The 17858-nt window shown below is 50.5% G+C and overlaps 2 protein-coding genes across 13 annotated transcripts in view; one reads left to right on the forward strand and one right to left on the reverse strand.

Annotated features, from left to right (window-relative positions):
- ppfia2 (PTPRF interacting protein alpha 2) overlaps positions 1-9892 on the forward strand; it is a 25612-nt gene extending 15720 nt beyond the window's left edge. For 3 of the 12 annotated variants that reach the window (XM_019893606.1, XM_019893603.1, XM_019893612.1), the window contains 19 exons: positions 582-714; positions 879-1099; positions 1225-1477; positions 1582-1611; positions 1689-1819; positions 1932-2098; positions 2175-2265; positions 3377-3379; positions 4778-4859; positions 4963-5163; positions 5684-5746; positions 5880-5912; positions 6033-6208; positions 6346-6443; positions 6524-6699; positions 6824-6892; positions 6971-7127; positions 8080-8164; positions 8735-9892. In XM_019893606.1, coding sequence (XP_019749165.1) covers positions 582-714; positions 879-1099; positions 1225-1477; positions 1582-1611; positions 1689-1819; positions 1932-2098; positions 2175-2265; positions 3377-3379; positions 4778-4859; positions 4963-5163; positions 5684-5746; positions 5880-5912; positions 6033-6208; positions 6346-6443; positions 6524-6699; positions 6824-6892; positions 6971-7127; positions 8080-8138 — 2143 coding nt within the window. In that variant the 3' untranslated portion in view covers positions 8139-8164; positions 8735-9892. Of the gene's footprint in view, positions 1-581; positions 715-878; positions 1100-1224; positions 1478-1581; positions 1612-1688; positions 1820-1931; positions 2099-2174; positions 2266-3376; positions 3380-4777; positions 4860-4962; positions 5164-5683; positions 5747-5879; positions 5913-6032; positions 6209-6345; positions 6444-6523; positions 6700-6823; positions 6893-6970; positions 7128-7209; positions 7255-8079; positions 8165-8734 lie in introns of all 12 variants that reach the window. The other 9 variants (XM_019893604.1, XM_019893615.1, XM_019893614.1 and 6 more) reach the window with 6 other exon arrangements.
- A 492-nt stretch (positions 9893-10384) lies between these two features.
- Positions 10385-16716, reverse strand: acss3 (acyl-CoA synthetase short chain family member 3). Its single transcript, XM_019893647.1, has 15 exons — positions 16001-16716; positions 15318-15462; positions 14912-15100; positions 14616-14750; positions 14246-14386; positions 13956-14036; positions 13647-13894; positions 13470-13573; positions 12410-12505; positions 12269-12332; positions 11552-11633; positions 11322-11444; positions 11090-11189; positions 10837-11012; positions 10385-10734 (listed from the first exon to the last, which is right to left on the reverse strand). Exons 1-15 carry the CDS (start codon positions 16264-16266, stop codon positions 10663-10665), a joined length of 2022 nt encoding a protein of 673 aa, XP_019749206.1. The 5' UTR covers positions 16267-16716; the 3' UTR covers positions 10385-10662.
- Positions 16717-17858: the final 1142 nt, after the last annotated feature.

A 17858-nucleotide genomic window follows, 5' to 3' on the forward strand; every position in this document is an offset into this window, starting at 1 on the left:
GCAGGCGCGCCAGCGAGAGAAGATGAACGAGGAGCACAACAAGCGGCTCTCGGACACGGTGGACCGCCTCCTCACCGAGTCCAACGAGCGCTTGCAGCTGCACCTGAAGGAACGCATGGCGGCGCTGGAAGAGAAGGTTCCCTCCTGACCGCGTTCTCACTTGCCTCCTCGTTTTCTCCTCACCTTGGTTTTGTTTTTTTTTGTTTTGGGGGCGGGTCGGGGGGGTTGCCTCCAGAATTTACTGATCCAAGACTCGGAGGGCTACAGGAAGCAGTATGAGGAGTCCTTACACGAGAAGGTGATCGTCATCGAGTTCGGCGTATGACCGGAGTTCAAAAATAGACGCTGTCTGACTATTTTTTTTGCTCGCAGACGCATTTGGCCGAGGAAATTGAAAAGCTGCGGTCGGAGCTGGACCAGTTCAGGTTGAGGGCGGGATCCCTCACGGAGCCCACCATGTCACGGTTAGGCTGCTTGTTTTTGTTTGGGGGGGTCTTCCCCCGTCCCCTCCCCCATTTCCATTCGATGTCGCGCCTCAATTCGTTTCGATTGCGCAATGTCGAGCGTCAACTCTTGAGCAGGTCTCACCTGGACACTTCGGGCGAGCTCCGATTCTCCCTGGGCTCCCTGGCCGAGACCCAGTCGGACCACTACCGCTCAGCCAAGGTCATACGGAGGCCCAGGCGAGGTCGCGTGGGCCTGCGGGAAACCAAGGTGAGGAGAAGAATTTTGCTGGAATAGCTCTAAATACTCCATCCGGACACTTTTGCGGTCAAAATCGAGCAAACTATTCATTCACAAACCTGTGCTCATCCCCAACGATCCGCTTCGATTTGATTCGAGGCGCCAGAGTCACGGCCTTGGCATTTGTTTGTCAGGCCAAGTCTCTGGGCGAGCAAGAGTGGCGCTCGCAGCAGCTGGGCGTGGTGGGCGGCGGCCACCATTTTGAGAGCGACACGGAGATGTCCGACATGGACGACGACGACCGGGAGACGCTGTTCAGCTCCATGGACCTCCTCTCGCCCAGCGGGCACTCCGACGCACAAACTTTGGCCATGATGCTTCAGGAGCAGCTGGATGCCATCAACAAGGAGATCCGGTGGGTCGGCCCGCCCCCTTGTGGCGGCTCGCCGCTCGGAATGCGGCCACCCTTGCTATTCGCCTTCTCCGAGAAAAGGAGTCCGACTTTGGATGCTGAAGCCGTGCGCGGGCTCCCCCCCGCAGGCTGATCCAGGAGGAGAAGGAGTCGACGGAGCTGCGTGCCGAGGAGATCGAGAGCCGCGTGGCCAGCGTCAGCCTGGAGGGTCTCAACCTGGCCCGCATGCACCACCACCACCACCACCACGGGGCCTCCATCACCGCCTCGGCCACCGCCTCCTCCCTGGCGTCCTCCTCGCCGCCCAGCGGGCACTCCACCCCCAAGCTGGACCCCCGCAGCCCCGCCCGGGACATGGAGCGCATGGGGGTCATGACCCTGGTACGGTATGAGCCTGCTCCACGAACCTTCCCTTCTTCCTGACCGTGGAAAAACAAGCTCGTGACAAAAGTCTGCGCTCGTGCCTTCTTTGTCTCTCCCGACAGCCCAGCGATTTGCGGAAGCACAGGAGAAAGGTGCGGCGCACGAATACTCTCACTGTCGGCTTTGATTGACATCTTCGGATTTGACGGTTTGATGATCCGCCGAGCAGATCGCGGCGGTCGAAGAAGACGGGCGCGAGGACAAGGCCACCATTAAATGCGAGACATCTCCGCCCACCACGCCGCGCGCCGCCCGGATGACGCGCACCCTCCCGTCGTCCTCGCACAACGACGCCCGAGGGTACGCCTTTTGAGTTTTCCCGCCTGGAAATCTCCCACGGTCTCAACTTCTGAATACTCGAATTGAGACAGCTACCCGAAGCGCGTTCTCCGCACTGTGCCTCCTTCTCCAGCCTGGAAGCGGAAGGCCCCCTGAGCAGCGTGGCCAGCAGTCAAGACTCGCTGCACAAGCAGCCCAAGAAGAAAGGCATCAAGTCGTCCATCGGCCGCCTCTTCGGCAAGAAGGAGAAGGGCCGGCTGGCGCACCTGGCGCACAGGCACGTCATGCTGGATCCGCAAGGTTGGTCGCCTCGGCGGGCCGATCCGAATCAAACGCAGTACGACTCATCCGTGAGCGGCCTGCCGTTCGTCCGCAGCCACCATGATGGACTCGGACGTGGCGGGCCAGGACGCGGGGCCGGGCAAGCTGGGCGCGCAGGCTGAGAAGGATCGCCGCTTGAGAAAGAAGTAAGCTTTTGCCGCAGGGAAATCGAGCCATTCCTTCAATCTTGACCGTTTCTCAAATTGACAAGAGTTGCGCTCGAAGACCACGCGTTCCATTTTCAGAATGCTGTTATCGTTTGCAGAAGGTCCCCCCGCGCCCACCCCCCTCCTCCATCTTGAAAAATCGCCGCCCAAAGCCCGTTTCACTTCGCGACATGAAATTCGGAAGACGCGTTTGTCTTGAGTAGACGCACCAAAAAGTATCAAGAAGCCGGGCCTGAAACGGCACCGAGGGTGGGGGCGGCCGCCATTTTGGTTGGTAGCGGCCCTTTGGGGTTGCTTGTCAGCCAATTTCACTTGCATTGATCCTCGCCACCCCGAGCCCGTTTCACCGAGGAACGTGAAATTTGGTCGGCATGTCGATCGTGAGTTGGTGCGCCCAAAAAAAGCCTTGAGAAATCATTCGATGAAGCAGGTGGACCGTGTCAAGTGATTGTTTCGCTGGGTTTGCCTTGCCTAACCATGAATGCCCTTTGCCTCGCATGTGGTCGTCCCGCTCCTCCTCCTCCTCCTCCTCGTCCTCGCTCTTCTTCTGCTGTTTCCGCCGCACGGACTTCGTCTTGGCGGCGCCCGGGCCCGAGAGCGCCCGACCCCACGATCGCCACCTTTTTGCATCCCCCCCCCCCTTCCCCCACCGCACAACGCATGCATGCCGGCCAGCTAGCTGCCTGCTCCTCAACTTCCCGTTTCGGCATCTTGCTCCATCGCTGTGCTCTGGTCGTCGTCGTTGGTTTGCTGTTGGAGTCGTCATTCCGTATCGGTCGTGTCCGGCTTAAGGTCTGTGTACTCGGACGCGGAGAATGACTGCACGTGGACCCTTAAGCTGAATATTAAGGACGTGCAAGAAACGCTGAAACGGCTTTCCATGTTGTTGTTGTTGTTGTTGTTGTTGTTTTTGGGTCTCTCTGGAGAAATGCAGCAACGATGTTTGACTTCCCGCCAACGCACGAGACTTGAGTCAGGGTTGTTGGGTTTTTTTTGTTTTTGTTTTTTGTGTGTGTCTGTGCCGGATGCTCGAAATGTCATCTAATTGCTTTGTACTTTTTTCTCTCTTCTCCCTTCGCCTCTAACAAAGCGGGTAAGTGGGCAGGACGCACCGCTGACCTCCACCGTCATACATCGTGTCCTGTCTTCGCTCTCTCGTCCCCCTCCTCGGAGAAGGCCATTCCTTCCTTCCTTTCTTTCCTTTTCTTTCTTTCTTTCTTTCTTTCTTTCTTTCTTTCTGTCTTTCCCTGCCCCGTCTTCCTTCTAACAACTGATTGACAGCTGGATCTGCTTTTCACTCCTGGAATGCCGTCCGCTCCAATTTTTGTGTCTTTATTTGTGTGTGGGTATGTTTTGGGTTTATGATTTCCGATATGATTTTTTTTTTTTTTCATAACTGTTTCCTTACTTCCCTTTCCCCAGCTATGTTCAGTCGTCATGCATTCTTAGACCCGAGCTGAACATGCAAACATGAGCTGTGACCTCATGTGCTGGATGGAAGAAGACCCAAAGCGCTTGCGTTTGGAAACACTTTCCGTGCTGTGTTGTGTCCATTTGATCTGTTTTTTTTTTTTTGTTTTTTTTCTGACGGCCTTCCGTGCCAGGAATGATTTCACTTTGCAAGATACTGTGTGAATTTTTTTGGGGGTGCGTGAAATTTGAGATGTTGTCTTTGCATGTGGGTGGAGTACGTCGACGGCGTTTGATGACTTGCCGTGAAACGGGAAACTCGAATGAGTCGAGTGTACAAGGTCAAAGTTGAGGGGGAAAAAAAAAAATTTCAAGTCTGGCCCCCGAAGCCAATTTTATTTAGCCGCAGAACATTCGGAATACATGTCCAGCTCGAGTAGACCCACCAAAAGGTCTCAAGAAGCGATGTGCGAAAAGACGCAGGAAGCCAGCCATTTTGGTCCAAAGCGACCAGCTTTATAGACCAAAGTACTGCGGGGTGACCTTTGCCCCAACAGGAAGTGACCACAGTTCATCTGTCAGTTCAGGTTCGCGTTGAGGGACAATCCATTGTATCAAGGATGCCCGTATATTCTTGGTGAGAACTTTTTTCTTATTCAAGCGCGTGGGAGTCGCTGCTTGGCACTCTCGCACTCAAGTATAGGAGCAGAAGGGGCGGCGGGGGGGCTGGGGGGGATGCACTAGGCAAAGTGGAGCATCTTGAAGACGAATTGATGCATTATTGAAATAAACTTAAAAAAAAAAAAAAGTAACAAGTTAACTCGGGGAGGAATTGTGCTTCCGCATGCAAAGTCCACTCAACTTCAGTAGGTGGGAGAGAAATGTCGCCCGGGTAATAAAAGCCGCCGGCATCACGTGGGCGATCACGGATGATAAACACTTGCCCTTTGCTGCTGTGCTTTGGGAAATAAAACCGTCGCCGCAGGAGAGTGGGGGTAGGGGATGAAGAGTCGCGGTGGGGGGGGCAAATAAATGCGCTCCATCTGAGTGATGCGTTCATCTGTCTCCTCTGCCCACGTAGACACGAGCTGCTGGAAGAAGCCAGGAGGAAGGGCTTACCTTTCGCGCAGTGGGACGGACCCACCGTGGTCGCCTGGTTGGAGGTGAGCTGGCGCTCGGACGCCTCCACATCTCATGAAATGGCATGGCAGCGATAAAACCAGTCGTAGCGGGCCCAATCACCTGTGGCCTCTCGTGCGTTTGGAGCTGTGGCTGGGAATGCCGGCCTGGTACGTGGCGGCCTGTCGCGCCAACGTGAAGAGCGGCGCCATCATGTCGGCGCTGTCCGACACGGAGATCCAGCGTGAGATCGGCATCAGCAACCCCCTGCACCGACTCAAACTGCGGCTGGCCATCCAGGAAATGGTCTCGCTCACCAGCCCGTCGGCGCCCCCTACCTCCAGAACTGTGAGTCCTCAAAATAAGGAGCCGGCTTGTCTCTTGTTGTTGTTTTCTTGTGCTCTGTGTTGTCGCCGTCGCGTTGCCCCCGCTAAATCGCTGTTCATTGTTCGCCCCATGGTCGAGTTTTAGACTCACGGTAACATCACTGCTAATTTCGGTAGCCCGTTTATGGCGTTTCGCTTGACTTTCGCATTCAGCTAGTGGACTTCTCCATATGACAGATTTTCACCCAACACAGGTGGGTCTGGCCTGTATCCCCCCCGCCGCGATAAATCGTGGATTCGCTGTAATTGGCTTTAGCGTGCATGTGTGTTGTGTTGAGTCTCGTCAACCCCAACTACCGCACCCCCCCACCCCTCCTCCCTTGCCGCCGGGCCTTTTGGTGGTCTTGACTGTGATGCTTTAACACTGTTGGCTTACAGTGGCGCTGCTCTTCTTCTTTAACACTGCTTGCGCCTCCTGCTGGACATCCACTACCACCGCACCCCGCCATCGCCGCTCCGTCTCCGCGGCACCGCCCTCGTAGCCGTCAGGCAACGTGTGGGTGACCCACGAGGAGATGGAGACCATGGCGGCCCCCTCCAAAACGGTCAGTCGGTGCTCCTGCGACGCTTTAACGCTACCGCCCTTTTCCTTGAGCCATGTGAACCCCTTCTGTGGTGAGCTTCTGCTTCTAGCCAGTCATGCTGACGAACATTGAATTGTCTCTTTGTCTTACTCAGAAATCCCAGTCGGAAGAGGGGAGCTGGGCACAGGTAAGGGAAAACAAACCAGGCCTGCCGGGATTATTGCCGGCGCAAGAGCGCCCTCGGCTGGGACACTTGCGCTCTCCCGGATATTTTTTTTCAAACATTCATCCCGTATTTGTCGTCCAGACGCTTGCCTACGGCGACATGAACCACGAGTGGATCGGCAACGAGTGGCTGCCCAGTCTCGGACTACCTCAGTACCGCAGCTACTTCATGGAGTGCCTGGTGGACGCGCGCATGCTGGACCACCTGACCAAGAAGGACCTGAGGGTGCATCTCAAAATGGTGGACAGCTTCCACAGGTAACCCATCAAAGTCGCTGTGATTCGGTATTGATATCTGGGCTTTATCATCACGAGGGTCGCGGGCGCGCCGGGATTTTGATGCACGACGCGGCCGTTTCCTATGAGTCATGTTTTACCATTTTGTGTGATTTCAGAACAAGTTTACAATATGGCATCATGTGTCTAAAGAAGCTCAACTACGACCGGAAAGAGTTGGAACGGCGGCGGGAGACGAGCCAGCACGAAATGAGAGGTCGTAGAAAGGCGCCATTCCATCACAGACAAACCCCTACCTGGAAAAAAAAAAAAAGAAATCTGTATTTTTCCTTCAAGATGTCCTGGTGTGGAGCAACGAGCGGATGGTCCGCTGGGTGCAGAGTATCGGCCTGCGGGACTACGCCGGTATCCTGCACGAGAGTGGCGTGCACGGAGCGCTGGTCGCCCTGGACGACAACTTTGACTACAGCAGCCTGGCACTGCTCCTCCAGATCCCCAACCAAAACACTCAAGTAATCGCACGCAATCACGGACGCCGCGGCTTGCCCGTTCAAAAGCATCCCTCTAGCCATGATCGCGCCACCGCGCCTGCTAAAAATAACTCCCACCAATTTGGGTCCACGTTTGCATCATCAGGCCCGTCAGATTCTGGAGCGCGAGTACAATAATCTGTTGGCGCTGGGCACCGAGCGGCGGCTGGACGAGGTGAGAGCAGCTCTCATTGCCGTCTTGTGATCGAGTCGTAAACGTCCAATGGCCATTAATCGCCATGTGTCACAACAGTGCGACGACAAAGACTTCCGCGGCCCGTCGTGGAGGCGGCAGTTTCCGCCGCGGGACGTGCACGGCATCAGCATGATGCCCGGCTCGGCCGAAACTCTTCCGGCCGGCTTCCGTCTCACCGCCACGTCGGGCCACTCGCGGAGGCTCCCGCCCGACGGTAAGCCGCCATTTCCTCCCGCCATCTTGTCTCGCATCCGGCCAAACTTGTCTTTTCCTGTTCTCCTCCGGCCGCTCGGCAGTCCTTAACGAGGCGCTGGACGACGTGTATTTGGATTGGTTCTAAGGTCAGCTATGACGTGTACTGCCCCCTGGTCAAAGTCGACCGTGAGTGTCGTGGTCAACCCCCCTGCCCCCGTTCCCCCAATCACCTCTTTGTTCCAAACAGCCTTGTACTTTAAGATGGTTTGTGTTGCGATGATGGCAGTTTAAAGATGCCACACACAAGTTGCAGTGTTGTTCCAATCTCCATGTACAGTACATAGCTGTCTTATACTGCCCCCGATGGCCAAAAGGAGCAGCACAACGATGGTTGAATTGAAACAAAAAAAAAAAATTAGCTACAACTCGTCTGTGTAATGATGTAATTCTTGTACATTTTTTAGGAATGGGCCATACTGATACCAGGAGTCGGTATCGGCCGATACAGGCCTTACTTTAAGGTATCGAATGCTTGTAGAGACTTCCAATACCAGCCACAGATACTTAGGGCAAAAAAAGAACAAAATCTGACAACTGATCAACTGTATTAGAATGTTATACATCAAAAGTGTCTTATAAAAAAAAAAATGACTTGTTTCAATATTTTGGCAGGTGGGAAGGCTGTAATTCATGACTGATATTTCCATTTCAGTGTTTTGAGTTACAACTGTGGTCACGGAATGAATTAAAAATCACATCTCAAGGCACAACTTTTTGTTGCGACTACTTTCCTGATATGACAGCACTCTTGCTCGCTGGAGCACATTCAGGAAAGAAATGAGCCACACGTGGCTGGCGCAGCCTCCATTTTGCCCACCCTGCCCTCAAGTGTTGTCTTTGCTTGTGTGATTGTTGCCCGCCTGGATGCTGATGATGATCTTTTTATCGCCCCCTATTGTCCCTGTCCACAGCGGGAGCGTTGCCGATTCAGCGCCTGGACAGCTCCACGGTGAGAACCTACTCGTGCTGAGGAGATGGACCTTAAAGTGTACCGCTGTATGTAACACACAGAACAACATTGGCCGCCCACCGCCGCTTCTTTTTTTTTTTTTTCTTCTTCTTCATGTTTGGCATCAGATTTCAAAGGAGGCGAGGCATGAGATGAGCCTTTTTTTTTTCCGGAGGCTTGGCGCATCTTTGCGATCAAGGCTCGCCTTTATTGCGCGCCAAGCTCAGATGAGTCACGTTGCCATTTTGAGATGCACGAAAATACTCAAAACTAATTCGGTCAACAAGGCCAGAAAAAAAAAAGAACGTCCCCATGCAACATTCTCACAGACTGGGTTCAAATGCAAACCGCGTTGTCCGAAGGCTGCGTTTTCACGGCCGCGTGACGTCACTTCCGGCGCGAGTCGAACGTACACGGCGTCCAAATTCACATGACGTCTGTCCATATTCACCACGGCCGAGGCAGGCCACGGGGCCTCCGAAGGCGTGGAAGGACCCAGCCTACGAATCGGCTTTCTGGAATTTGGAAACCACACGCGGCTGAGAAACGCGGCCTTCGCTGCACGCGGCCTGCGAAGTTGGAGACAGCCGTATGACTCATTCTTTTGTTTTTCTTAGGCCCAGTTCTGAACGGAGCTGCCGGATGGGCCCACCCACCTGGGGGTGTTTTCCCCCGTGGGTGAGGTTGGGGGGTGTCGGAGGGCTACGCCATCGGGATAACCTTGCACTGCCAAGAAGCCCCTCGTCCCTCTGCCTATCGCACCAGCCCACCTTCTGTTTCTCAAATGTGGACGCCAGCCTGCTGCCCCCTCCGGTGCTAAACTCAAAAAAAATAAATAAATAAAAATAACTTTTAAAAGCCATTTTAAAAATTTTTATTGGCACAAATTGGCAGATATATATGGTTTGACATGTCCAAAACGGCCATTTTGACTGCAGAGGCTGTACTCGCTTTATGGTCAAGTTGATGAATTTGGTGGCTTCCCATTGCCATAAAACTATAATCGCACTGAGTCTCTTCCGTGATTCACACTCTTCACATCACCAATTTTTAAATGAGCCCCATTTTGAGAAAAAATAAAATTGGCAAAAATTGGAATAAAACAAGTTCAAAACATTTGGTAAAGTTTCAAAACATTTGGTAAAGTTTGGTGATTTTGGTGGCCTCCCATAGCTACAAAAGTAAAACGGCCTTGAGTTCCTCACTCGTTTTACTTTCTACATTTCGCCAGGTTTCCAATGAGACCTGTTTTGAAAAAGTTGATTGGCAAAAGTTGGAATCAATGAAGTTCAAATTGTGCAACATTTGCATTTTCAACGCCGATAGCATCCACTTTGGATCAAGTCAGGGATTTTGATGAGCTGCCACAGCCACAAAAATAAAATGGCGTTGAGTTTCCCTCCTGCAGCGGGCTGGTCGCCATTTTCCGAAAGCGTACTGTGTATTTAAAGTAGGTTATGTAAATTGATATTAATATGACTTTTTATTATATGTGTAAAAAAAAAAAAAGAGCAAACATGAAGTTAGTGGAAACAAAGATAAATAATATGCTGCTCTTGGACCCTGGCAAACTTTTTTTGTGTGTAAGTCTTTTTTTTTCCCATTTTTGGAGGGGGGCCAATATTGTACTTGATAAGAGGATGTTGCCGCTGCCCTCTTGTGGCCGGAGGACTAACAAGCACACGAGCGAGAACAACCCTAAGTGACTTAACGGGAAAATGACCTCAGCTCATCATGTGTGTGTGTGTGTGTGAGCGTGCGCGTGTGAGTGTGTTAAAAAAAAAAAAAAAAAACGCTTGGGAGCGAGACCTAACTTTCTGTTTGTTTTGTTTTTGGAAGTCTTTCAATTTGCACGAACAAGAACATCCTCATGGTTCCATTTTGTGTGGATACTTTTTGATTTATTTCTGACTTCTTTGTACGTATGTACGTCGGTGAAAAAACCTCAAAGTAAGTGTTGAGCAAAAAAAAAAAAAATACAAGGATAAACTACTGTGAGTGGATGGAGTTTCATTTAAAAAAATGTACAAAATGTAAACAAATGTCTTGAGCTTGCATTTTTAATTTGAAATGGCTTCATTTTTTAAAATTTGTGAGCTGCTTACTGAAATTTTGAACCTGCTACATTTTGTTTTCATTTTCACTGGCTTCTTTTATATTTACGATCAGCTTAACTTATTTTAAACTTCATATCATTATGAGAACTTCACATTTAAAAAATTGCTTGAGGTCTTTTTGCAGTTTTTTTTTTTTTTTTTTACATCTCATCTCTTCCTTCCTCCTTTTCAGATGAGTCTTCACTGCCGCTCTTTCAACTCTTCAGGCGTGCCCCAATCCAGCCGGTTTTCAAAATGTCCCCTCCTGCAACACACCCCGTTCAAATGCTCAACTCGTCGGCAAGCTTTGCAGAAGCCTTATAACGATCCTGATCATTTTTAATCGGGGGCGATGGAGCAGCGAGACATGGAAAACAGGCTGGATGGGCGACACCTGCGCTAAACTGAAGTGAAAGGTAACTCGACTTGACTTGTTGGCCACGCTGAGTTCAGGCAACATGCGACCTCAGAGCTTTCTCGATCTCCTCGAACACTTCGGGGTCCTCGATGGTGGGCGAGATCTGCGTAGAAATGTTACACGGTTGTCATAGCAACCTCCCGCTCCCTTCAAGGACCCGACATTCCCAACGAAACCGTGTGCGCGGAGGTGATGTTGGATGTACCTTGTACGGCTTCCCGTTGACCAGATTTCCCAATGAGGCGCGCGGGATCTTCCCGGATCGTGTCTTTGGTAGCCCGCGGACGAAAAGAACCTTCCGGAAGGCGGCGACGGGTCCCACAGTGTCCCGGACCAGCTTCACCGTCTCGCGCGCTACCTCCTCTTGGCACTGCTGCACGCCTGAGGACACCAATGAGACCCAATCAAACCTTTTGCTTTGTTTTGGGGATGTTCGTCAGTTTCGGGCACCCCCTCACCGCTTTTGAGCACGCACAAGGCGAGGGGTACGTGGCCCTTCAGCGGGTCCTCCAAGCCCACCACGGCGCAGTCGGCCACTGCCGGGTGCTGCAAAACCGACTGCAAAAAAAAAAAAAATCATAATAATCTTCTGACGGCTCTCTTGCACGTTGACATAACGTTGGTTTATGGAGCGAATGTGCCACATAAATCAGGCGAACGCATTGAGGCATCATGGGGATACACTCTTACCTCCTCCAAAGCTCCTGTGGACAGCCTATGTCCAGCCACATTGATGACATCGTCAGAGCGCGACATGATGTACAGGAAGCCCTCCGGGTCCACGAAGCCGGCATCCATGGTGTCGTAGTAGCCCTGATTCGAGGACAAGCAGCAGTGTGAGTAAGTTCCATTCTCAATCATATTCTTGCCGCTTTTGTCCACCAGGGGGAAACCTGGCACCGCTCCATCCACAAACCCACCGGGAATTTAGTGAAGTAGAGCCGCTTGAACAGATCCGAGTTCTGCCACAGGGAGGAAGCGGCACCGGGTGGCAGAGGTAATCTGCACACAGTACGCAAGAAATAGATGACAACAGGTCCTCTTGTGGCTTCAAAGTTGGCTCTCAAATGCCGTTCATCAATCTCATCCTTTCCCGTTTTCCTTTCTTACATCCTACTTTGAGAAGGATCTCAAAGTAGGTCTTTTCCACATCCTTCAAATGTGTCCTGATGTCCTCCCTCACTTTCTCGTTTCTCCTTCCTCCAGTCCTTTTTTGACATCTTGCCGTCTCATTTTAGCTTCCTTCAATCTTGTCTTCACATCCTTACCCGTTTTCTCTCTCTCTCTATCTCTATCTATCTATCTATCTATCTATCTATCTATCTATCTATCTATCTATCTATCTATCTATCTATCTATCTCTCTCTCTCTCTCTCTCTCTCTCTCTCTCTCTCTCTCTCTCTCTCTCTCTCTCTCTCTCTCTCTCTCTCTCATCAAAGCGCCAACAAAACACCCAGTTTTGATTAATGAAACGGTCCTTGTCCCTGTAGCAGATTTAATGGCTCCCGCAGCTGTTGCCCCTCTTAAAATAACGCCTTAAAAAATGTTTCGTGGCAGTAGCTCCATGTGGGGTATACGCGTGGCCAAAACAGACAGTAAACGGGTCACATGACGATGATGAAGATGAAGACGCTTACCTTACCACAATGTTTCCCAGAGTTCCCGGCTTCACCCGTCGCATGTGGTTGTCAATCACCGTCACTTCAAAAATGAAGACAGTGTTTATTTTATATATACATTTTTTTTTTTTTTTTTGGTGGTCAGGGTTTGAATCATACCGTCATAGCCTGGCACGGGTTTGCCGGCCTGGCCTGCGGGGGGCGTCAGTGAGTTGGCCAGGCCGATGCACGTGGATGTGATGGGAGAGCCCGTCTCTGAAACAACAATCACAATAATAATCCTCATCATTTTGACATGGTTCCTATCTGGTTCCATTTTGCCTTCAGATGTGTCTTGAAGTCCTGCTTTCCTCTTTCCCCCATGGTTCCATGCTGTGTTGTTGTCATTCCCTGCCGTGTATTTGAACTCCTTCCTCTTCCTTCGTCTTTCCATGACATTCTAAATCCTTCCCTGCTGCTGTTCTTTCCCCGTCTATTCTTCCGTTCCTTCCTTCTTTCAGTCCTTGCTTCTAATCTGTCTCTTTTCCACTTCTTTCAATTCTCAGGCCTTCTTTCGCATCTTTAGTTCTTCCTTCCTTTTTCCTTGCTTTACTCCACCACTTGCCTTGAGCCCTGTTCCTTTTTTTTTGTCTTTAGTCTGTCTTTACCTTTCTTCTTTTTTTCCTCCTGCCTTCCTTCCTCACGCCTTGTGTTTATTGGCATTTCTTATTTTTGTGCCCCAGGGACCATCTCCCGGCTCACGTGTGCCATGAAAGACGGCGTGACACAAAGTGAGTGCACTTCACACTGCAATTAACATTGTGCACCATCGGTGGGCGTGCGTTTTTAATGAAGGGCCATTTTATTTGGCAACACAATGAAGACGGGGGGACCGCACGCCGGTTGCCCATCAAAGGTCTGAGAACAGCTGGCAAACGCACATTTGTTGCCCGGCAACACCGATGACATCAGCGGCCACCTCCGCCTCCAAAAATAGCGCACGGATTAGCTTTCAAAATGGCAGAACAGCAAGTAGAAGAACCACGTGTGGCAAAATGGTGACATCCAAATCACAATACAGATATGAATTACAGGCAGAACATTTGATCTCTTGACTATCCTTTGTCCTTTAGTCTTAGTTTAACTTTTCTATAAAACTGAGAAAAAAATCGGCCAAAATCAAAAAGTGTTTAGGATGAGCGCAATTGTGAGTTTGAAGTTGTTGTTTTTTTTTTTTTACCCGTCTGCCACCAGTGATCCAGCACGGGAGCCCCGAAGCTTCTCTTGGCCCATTCCAGCGTCTCCACGTCGCAACGCTCCCCGGCCAAGAAGACGGCGCGCAGCCTGGGAGGACAAACCCGTCAATCGCAGCATCCCGGGCGGATGTGAGGGCGGCGCGGGAGATTTCGCCCACTACCTGGGGAGGGGGTAGGCCGCCCCGCTTCGGGCGCGGGGGTCCTGCTGGCGGATGGCCCGCACGGCAGTGGGCGCGGTGAACATGGCGGCGGCGCCGTGCTCGGCGAGGACGCGGAAGAAGGCGCCGGGGTCCGGGGTTCCCACGGGCTTGCCCTCGTAGAGGATGCTGCTGTTTCCGTGCAGGAGCGGGCCGTAGCAGATGTACGAGTGGCCCACCACCCAGCCCAGGTCCGACGCCGCCCACCAAACCTGCCGCCGCAGGTTAGCCGCCACGCTAACACATGCACAAAATAAGCTAACGTGCACTTACTTCGCCGGGCTGAAGTCCGTAAATGTTGGACATGGTCCACTTCAGCATCACGGCGCACCCACCGGTGTCCCTCACCACACCCTGAGCGGCAAAAACAACAATTATTGCATCAGTGGCTTCCATCATTTCCAAAATGACGTTTGATTCGCAACAATAATTTTCCACAAATAATGTGCAATTTGATTTTTAGGGGGTTTTTTTGCACAAAAAATAAAATAAAAATCGCAAATTGACTTTTGCTAAGTATGTATGCAATGTGGTTTATTTTACACAAACTCCAGTTTGGAGACCTTGGGCGTTCCAGTGGTGCCGGACGTGTACAGGATGTAGAGCGGGTGGTCTGAGGGGACGGGGACGCAATCGTGGGGCCGCGCGGCCGCCATCTCCTCATCCCAGTCCAGAGACAAGTCCCCCCTCACCGACACTTTCTCCTGCAAGGACACAAACGGTGCGTGCATCGAGTCACATTTTCATAGAAAATTCCAGGCACTTTAACATACTGGCATATGACTTGGGACTCAATTGTGTCCATCGGCGCTTTTGAAATCAAAGTTCTTGGAACCTTTAGCACATGGTACCTGTACATTTCTGGACCTTGCATACGTACTTGGACGCAAAAATGTCGACACCAAGTATTCTGGTCTTCCAAAAGTTCCTCACCATGTTGGCTCTGCAGTAGACGAGTACTTTGGATGGCCTGTGAGAGCTGAGTTCCAAGGCCTTTTCCACCAGTGGCACGTAGGCCACCTGGCGGCCCGGCTCGATCCCAAACGAGGCGGTCACGATCATTTTGGGCTGCAAAAAAAAAAGTCAAATATTTGGCTTCTTCCAATTCCACTTGCACCTACGTTACATGTTATTGACATATGCAAATTGGACAAATTTCTTTTTTGCAACCACCTCTATGGATGACAAGGCCCGTGTTTACATTTACCCTGGCGACGTTCCTGTCTCACCTTGGCGTGATCGATGCGCACCGACAGCTCTTTGGAAGCAAAGCCGCCAAAGATCAGGCTGTGCGGTGCGCCGATGCGGGCGCACGCCAACATGGCAAACATGGCCTGGGGCACCATCGGCATGTAGATGACCACCAGGTCACCTTTGCCAACCCCGTTCTTCACCAGAACGCCGGCGAGCCGTGACACCTGAGGCAAAATACAAATATTAAAAAAAAAAAAAAAAAACACACAAAAAGCCAAGATTTGATCCATGAAATTGAATGACTTAATGACCATTGGGCCATGTTTTTGTGGTTCACACAAAAATATTACAGTACAGTAATCCTGATACATGGTTACTACTTTTTTGCCACTGCTTTATTGACTGTGGTGGATGGATTCCGTAGTTTGAAACGCAAGTTACCTGGTCCTGGAGTTCCCGGTAGGTGATGATACACTTGGTGCTGGTCACAGGGCTGTCGTAGATGATGGCCGCCTGCTCGCCGCGGCCGCCTTCCACGTGACGATCCACAGCGTTGTAACACATGTTTAGCTTGCCACCCACAAACCTCACAGACAAAAATGAAATACAGACATGCACACCACAACAAATTATATTTAAAAATCCTGAGGAATATAGCCTGTAAATGAAAACATTTCCAGTTTCATTTAAAAGACGTATTTTCGAGACTGAGACAAACTTGGACAGTTTTCTGTTTGTGATTGTCACGGGTTATCTAATTCTAAAATAGTTAGTTTTGTTAATTAACTATTTAGTACTTTGGTGAGCTATTGCATGCAAAACAAGTCGGCGCCCCTTAGTGGATTGCTTTTGTTTTGCTCTTCACTCTTGTTTTGATTCGTTTGTTGTGATTTGGTGGGTCGTTTTTCTACTAACCCCACGGGACGTTTTGCGTTTGCTTTACATTTTGACAACGGGCCCTTCCTAAGCGAAAAGGAAGACAATTTTAACCGTCACATCGGTGTTTTGCACTCAAAATCGAGGTTTACAAGCGGACGTGTTATTGTCATGGGCTAGTGGTGCGTTCACGTTCCAATTCCAAGCGTCGTTTTTTCCTTAGCCACCCCGCGCCCAAATAAACCTACCAGTTGGGGAACACCGGGTCCTCCACGTGCAAAGTTTTGCTCCATGGTTCGAACCAGCGTATGTCCTGACCCACTTCGGCCCAGTACTGCTCCGGCCGGTCCCGGGCCGCCGCGAAGGCTCGGCCGTAGCGTTCCGCCGCCGCCTCGCGTGAATCGCCCGCGCAACCGCGTTGTACCGTCGATGTTTTCCCACAAACGCAAACGCCCCACAGGCGACTCCCAAGGCTGCTGCTCCTCGTGCACGCTTTCGAGATTTGCGCGTGCATGCTTACTGCTGCTGCCGATGAAAACTTTTGAAAACTTTTGCACAATTTTCGCTTGCTCACAAACACGCACGCGAACACGCACGCACGCAGACGCTTCCGGTGACGTCAAAGGCCACCTGAGTGTCGAACTCCTCCAACTTGCATCCTTAAGAATGCGAACTTTGAGCTGGTTTCATGACCACGCCTCTGACCGCGCCTCTTCAACTTTCGTCATGATATCAAAAGTGCATTCGGTTATAGGCTTAAGAGGGGTGGGCCAACTTGTACTCAGATTTGATTTATTTTAGACTTAACTAAGAGTAAATATTCATGATTGCGATTAAGAGTGTGAATGGTTGTCGTTGATCTCTGTGTGCCCTGTGGTTGGCTGGGAACGAGTTCAGGGCATACCTCACAGACTGCCCGAAGACGGCGGGGAAAGGCTCCAGCATGCCCGCGACACTCCTGAGGATAAGTATAATTTTTTTTAGGTGGTGTAAAAAGTTTGAGAACCACTAATTTTTTTTTTAAAGGAGGAAATATGCCCTTTCTGAGACATTTTAAGAGCCTGCCACGCAAAGCCACAGGCTTCACGTCCATGCACCACATACTCCCATCCACCAGAGGGCACTGTGATTTTATTTTATTTCAATTTTCTAAGCATTTTTTTTACGTACATTTTTTCCTTATTGTTTTTTGCTGTGTGTTTATATATTTGATTATACAGTACATTCATTTATCAATTGCCATGTGACCAACTAACGTACGATTTGTGTGTATGCGGGGGGCGGGGGGGTCCAGAGGGATCATGGAAATTCCACGTCAGATGTAAATCCTGATGAGCAACAAGTGACAACCTTGAGACATCCTCCAGGAATTTATTTTTGTGGACTTCTTTTTCAAAATGTCAACCTTTTTCTCCCAAAGTCGACCTTGTTCAAAGAAGTCGAAGAAGAAGAAATCTAGCGATGGTTTGATTGGGCGGTTCCATAAAGGCAGGGAGAGGTTTTTTTTTCTGTGTGTAAAGACGTCAACATGAGAATTAATCCCAAAGAGCTTAAATTGATGACTGATGGGAGGATGCAGGACGGACGGATGGACGGATGAAGGGAGAATGGCTGGCTGGTTGGCTGGCTGGCTGGATTAGGTATGAGTTAAGCTTGTGCCACGTGAGGCGGTGGTCCGCATGTGATGGAGCTGTGCATGCATATGGAGCAATCGTTGACCTCCCGTGCAGCGTTCGATCAATAATGCACGTTTAGTTACAACTCACAAAAAAAAAAGAAAAGCCACAAACATTTGATGTGATTCAAGGTTTTTTTTTTCTTTTCATATACCTCTTTTTCTGTCGGTCTGATGCTATGAGAATAAATATTTTATATGTATTGTAAATGCGGCTGAGTGACAATTGTCCAATTTTTTTAGGAGGTCATTTTTTGTAACTATTTGCTTGGTTTTGTGGCATTTTACTTTATAAATTTTATTTCTGCTTCTCTCTCTCTCTCTCTCTCTCTCTCTCTCTCTCGACACTCTCTCTCTCAGTGTGTGTGTGTGTGTGTGTGTGTGTGTGTGTGTGCGTGTGTGTGCGTGTGCGTGTGTGTGTGTGTGTGTGT

The sequence above is a fragment of the Hippocampus comes genome, unplaced genomic scaffold (genome assembly GCF_001891065.2).
Source record: "Hippocampus comes isolate QL1 unplaced genomic scaffold, H_comes_QL1_v1.1 scaffold161, whole genome shotgun sequence".
NCBI lineage: Eukaryota > Metazoa > Chordata > Actinopteri > Syngnathiformes > Syngnathidae > Hippocampus > Hippocampus comes.

Coding starts and splice junctions, on each gene's coding strand:
- acss3 (XM_019893647.1), bottom strand. CDS start 16,266: ATGCACGCGCAAATCTCGAAAGCGTGCACGAGGAGCAGCAGCCTTGGG. Junction 14,751..14,911: donor TGCGCATCGATCACGCCAAG/GTGAGACAGGAA, acceptor TTTTTTTTGCAG/CCCAAAATGATCGTGACCGC. Junction 11,190..11,321: donor CCACAGGAGCTTTGGAGGAG/GTAAGAGTGTAT, acceptor TTTTTTTTGCAG/TCGGTTTTGCAGCACCCGGC.